This window comes from Rhinopithecus bieti, unplaced genomic scaffold, assembly GCF_001698545.2.
Source record: "Rhinopithecus bieti isolate Rb0 unplaced genomic scaffold, ASM169854v2 scaffold_947, whole genome shotgun sequence".
NCBI classification, from domain to species: Eukaryota; Metazoa; Chordata; class Mammalia; order Primates; family Cercopithecidae; genus Rhinopithecus; species Rhinopithecus bieti.
Genome location: NW_016803664.1, coordinates 4545040 through 4550346, shown reverse-complemented (window position 1 = coordinate 4550346; position 5307 = coordinate 4545040). Strand labels below are relative to the sequence as shown.

Here is a 5307-nt window from a genome sequence, read left to right as displayed (position 1 = left end):
TTTTGAGATGGAGTTTTGCTCTTGTTGCCCAGGCTGGAGTGCAATGGTGCGACCTTGGCTCACTGCAACCTCTGCTCCCTGGGTTCAAGCAATTCTCCTGCCTCAGCCTCCTGAATAGCTGGGATTACAGGCACAAGCCACCATGTCCAACTAATTCTTGTATTTTTAGTAGAGACAGGGTTTCACCATGTTGGCCAGGCTGGTCTCGAACTCCAGACCTCAAGTGATCCACCCACCTCGGCCTCCCAAAGGGCTATGATTAAAGGCCTGAGCCACGACGCCTGGCCCATCCTAATTCTTTAAAAATAAATTGCTTCACCCAGGAGTTCAAAGCTGCAGTGAGCTATGATTTTGGTCTCTTTAAATGCCTTGTCTCTTTAAAAAAAAAAAAAAGAAGAAAGAAAGAAAAAAAACTTTAAAAATTGGTTGGGCGCGGTGGCTCAAGCCTGTAATCCCAGCACTCTGGGAGGCCGAGACGGGCGGATCACGAGGTCAGGAGATCGAGACCATCCTGGCTAATACGGTGAAACCCCGTCTCTACTAAAAAATACAAAAAACTAGCCGGGCAAGGTGGCGGGTGCCTGTAATCCCAGCTACTCGGGAGGCTGAGGCAGGAGAATGCCGTAAACCCGGGAGGCGGAGCTTGCAGTGAGCTGAGATCCGGCCACTGCACTCCAGCCTGGGCTACAGAGCGAGACTCCGTCTCAAAAAAAAAAAAAAAAAAAAAAAAAAAAAAAAAAAAAAACTTTAAAATTTCTTGGGGTTAAATTCCAGTTACCTGTCTTTTGGATCCCAGCTGAAAAAAACATTTAAGTCTCTGTTGTCTTGCAAATCTTCCCATGGAATGTCATCTTCTTCTGGCCTAAGGTTCATTGACTTTATACTTTCTGCTAAACTGGCTGATCTGTGATACAAAAAAAAAAAAATTCATGTATTATTTTAATAGTAAAATAGCCAGAAAATATTATTAATCAGGACTTCCTGTTTTACTAGACAGGAAGGGAAAGAGGAAGGAAGGGCTCATATAAGGTGAAATAGAACCAAGCACAGATCAAACTGGCTTGCTACATGGCAAGAAAAAGGCTTCTGGAAGCCCACACAAAACAAAGGGGATCAGCATTAATTTCTGAAATTTCTTGATTTGTAGGGAAGGAGGAACCTTTGTAAGCACAGTAGGGACCAGGGGTTGATGACCATGACCTAAATGGCTTCTGTAATGGTCCCAAGATGTTGCTGCCAGTATTCTATCATTTCCCGTGACATGTACTAAGTTCTGTTTCCCCACTGTCTCTCTCCCTTTTTTTCCCCGTATTTTACCTTAAGCCTGCTAATAACACCCATGAGCCCATTAACGGCTCTTAACAACTGATCTAATCCCTTAGCTCCTTTAGAGCTCTCATGTAATACTTACATATTTGCTTCAAGTAGAAGGTCTAACAGCATCCGTTCAGTACGGACTTGTGCAAAATGAAGAGAATTATTCAGCCTGTTCCTAAAAGCGATAAACTCTGGGATCTTCTCAAATGCACCATATTTGTAAGCTTGAATAATATATTCTGAGGTCTGAGAAGGAAAGATATCACCTTGGTATAAATAGTTCACAAGTCAGGCAATGTAAGCAAACCTTGCCAGTCAAAACAAAACACTCAAACTAAAATTAAGTTTTAAATCTAATCTTTAAAGGTCTTGGTCACCAAGTAGAATATTAGCTTTTAAAATGTTGTTTTCTTCCTTCTTATACTTTAGACAAATGTCTCCTTTACTAATACTACTAATTGTAATAACTAGCTTCTGTCATCATCACATAAGCCTTCTCTTGGCAATCATGTCTTTCAATTCAATAGGAACTGAGGTTTTGTTTTGCCGCATCAGTCAAAAATTTGGTTAGTGCCATTCTGGAAGGGATGTTACCCCATGTTTTTCTGCATCTAAGATAAACTGTGTTTCATACAAAGGTTCCAAAAGCACCAGAATAATAGAAACACCTGCCCCCCCAGCCCAAATAGAAACCACTCTCCTTCAGAAAAAGACAGGCTACTCCTTGGTTTTGCTTATCTCTGAATACTGTATTAGAAACACAGGGCATATGAGCATTACGTCAGGATAGAAGACACCAAACAAAAGACCTATAAAAATTCATGTCATAATGTATTCTGAGGACAAAGACTTCAAGAACCAAGTTTCTTGTCCATCTACATTACATAAGACCTCTGCTGGAAATTTCCTTAAACAAGTATGTGAAGGGAACATTCACCACGTGTGCTTTAATTGTAGCTTAACACATATACAGAGATTAAACATTACAGAACAGAGGCAAGATAAAGAATTCTAAGCAGAAATTCTGGCACAATAGAAGAACATCTCAGGAAAGAACATTTCATGGGTGTGGGTCTATGCCATCAGGATCAGAAGATAGGAGATTACCCCTTTGGACCAAGGAAACTATTATGTTCAAAGCTGATGTCTGCCCCAAAAAAAGATCCTTTCTAGAAAAAACAGTCTTTTTACACAGCCTCAGTTAATCAGCTCTGCCCCCATCTCCATTATGTCTGAATAATTTGCCCAGTAGGAAAATAGGCCAATAGTCAACAACATACCCTCTGATATACAGCCTTGCAGGGTTCATTTCAGGCCGCGGGATTGCGCCACGGGCGCTAATTCAACTGCATTCGATGCGGCTTTTAAACCCCCATTGGACACCTCGGCGAGCTGTTTGCCTGCAGTATCTGGAGAAATTAAAGACGGACGGACACAAGAAAATTAAAAAGATTACTTGTGATCCTGCAGGTTTCAAGAAGGACTACCTGAAAAAGCTCGAGTATACCTTCTAGCTTGATTAAAGGACAGTGATACACCCTATCAAGAGGAGGCCAGGATACTCTAAACACATGTGCCTATCCTATGGCCCCTTGGCTTAGAAAACACAGCAAGGTTTATTATCAGCTCTTGTAATAGGAACTTACAGCTGGGGCGGGGAAAAAAAAAAACAGCTGGTTAGGAACACATGATTCAGCAATTAATCAAAAAGAAAATATGACTTTAGTAATTCCAATCAAAGTTATAATTACAGTTCCAAAGTATGCTACAATTTACGGAGGCAACCCAGCCTTACCAAGTGTAGAGGCAGTTTTAATTTCTAAGTGGTCCGTGGAACACCACTTTATTTAAAAAAAAAAAAAAAAAAAAGGCAATGGCTTTTCAAAGAGAAAAATAAGGGGTAACAAAGAGAGTATAGTCTTTAACAAACTAAGAAGGTAGTCACAGTTCTCTGGCTTATCTTTTTTAGATAGTCCTTCTGTAACACTGCAGTAAAGTACCACTGCAGAGCTAGACAAGGGCCTGGGATGCAACCAGTAGGACCAAGGCTATGGAAGTAGTACTATGTGAAGAAACAACCCCGCACTGGAACTGCAGGCAAAACTGAAAGCCACAGGCACTTTAAAGACTTTTGAATATCAAAGTATGTTGTCCGTACCTATTTCTACTAATTTATGCACCAATGAGGCTATTTAGATCCCGAATGGATTCCTGAAATGAACCCTGGTCACTGTAAAAATTAGTGAAATATATGGACATAAAACCCCTGAATAATGATCTTTGTGAATACTTAAAATAGAGATTTGATTTTCTTTATTTACTTTTTTTTTTTTTTGAGACAGAGTCTCACTCTGTCACCCAAGAGTGACAGCTGGAGTGCAGTGGCATGATCTCAGCTCACTGCGACCTCCACCTCCCAGATTCAAGCAAGTCTCCTGAGTCAGCCTCCCAAGTAGCTGGAATTACAGGCACTTGCCAACACACCCAGCTAATTTTTGTGTAAAATAGAGATTTTAAAGTGAAATTTTAAAGAAGTAAAAACACATAAGTGACTTTTAAGATATGAAAATCTAGTGCTCATTCTCGTATTTTTTTAAAAATCGATTCCAAAGTAAGATGACAACAGAAAATAACCTTTCTAGAAAGAAAATCCCTGTGCAGACCTTCCAAATACAACTTTCAATCCCATAGCACAAAATGTTACTAAGCAGAACACTAGATTTTCCATTTAAGTAAAAGTGTCCTGTCAAAGAGCTAGGTGGGAATTGAAATGCATCAGTCACCCAAGGAAAAAGCATCCGGGGATCCCAAAAACTACCAAGAATAGAAGATGCAGAGTACAGAACTCTGGATTTGAAGAGAGATATTTCTAATACTCTAAGCACAAAGTTGAACACACACAGTAAGACACTATAATCATCATAATCTTTCTTAGCCTTAGATTTCTTTAGGAAACAGCTCACACCACAGTCTCTATCTGGCACTCAACATTAAGGTCAAGCTACATGTTCCTAGCTGTACCGTATTTTTCTTTTTTGGTGGGGGGGCAGAGTCTCTCTCTGGTCACCCAGGCTGGAGTATAATGGTACAGTATCAGCTCACTTGCAACCTCCACCTCCCAGATCAAGCAATTCTCCTGCCTCAGCCTGCTGAGTAGCTGGGATTACAGGCACCTGCCACTATGCCCGGCTAATTTTTGTATTTTTAGTAGAGACGGGGGTTTCACCATGTTGGCCAGGCTGGTCTTGAACTCCTGACCTCAGGTGATTCACCTGCCTCAGCCTCCCAGTGCTTGGATTACAGGCGTGAGCCACTGTGCCCAGCCTGTACCATATTTTTCTTTTGCCTCTAGGACTCCTCAAGATTTTCTCCTTTCAGCAGATTAAATAAGCTCCATCTTCTTAGCAGTAATCAAAATATATTTGAAGTGTCCTAGTCTCTGATCAATAAAATGCTATGATTTTATCAGGTTCAACATCACACACATTCAGATGAATTAGTCACTTTTGCCACACACACAACCATCAGCAAAACATCAAACAAAGATACAAAAAAAAACACTGAGGATGACACATCCCCTCAAATTGCTCCCAGGGGTCTTCTTTGCCTATATTACAATACTTCTGTAATTTTATTTTTGGAGTTGTCTTTCAAAAAAACTCCTCAGACACAATATTTGTGGGAAAAAAAAATTAAAGCCTAAGTCTGATGTATATAAAGTAATGTGTTTTTATTGACCACATCTTCATAAGTAATACAGTTCTTCCAGAATGCTGGATGATTGAAAGCTAGAGGAAAAGCCACCGGGCTGGAATTAATCCCTTATTTGCTCCCACTACCTCAAAGCTATTTGAGAAACAAACCTTTGAAAAGGAATCTTCACTAAATCAAATGTTTCGTTAATCTCTCTTATAAATACAGAAATGAGGGCATAAATGAGATGAGGAAACCAATCCTTTCTTTTTTTTTTTTTTTTTTTTTTTTTTTTTT

The 5307-nt window shown here is 40.0% G+C and overlaps 1 protein-coding gene across 1 annotated transcript in view; it reads right to left on the bottom strand.

The window, feature by feature from the left end:
- Positions 1–5307, bottom strand: part of NAA25 (N-alpha-acetyltransferase 25, NatB auxiliary subunit) — a 63869-nt gene that overhangs the window by 21539 nt on the left and 37023 nt on the right. Inside the window, exons 13-14 of the mRNA XM_017847216.1 lie at positions 1412–1563; positions 779–904 (exon numbers count right to left, since the gene is read on the bottom strand). Coding sequence (XP_017702705.1) covers positions 779–904; positions 1412–1563 — 278 coding nt within the window. The remainder of the gene's footprint in view (positions 1–778; positions 905–1411; positions 1564–5307) is intronic.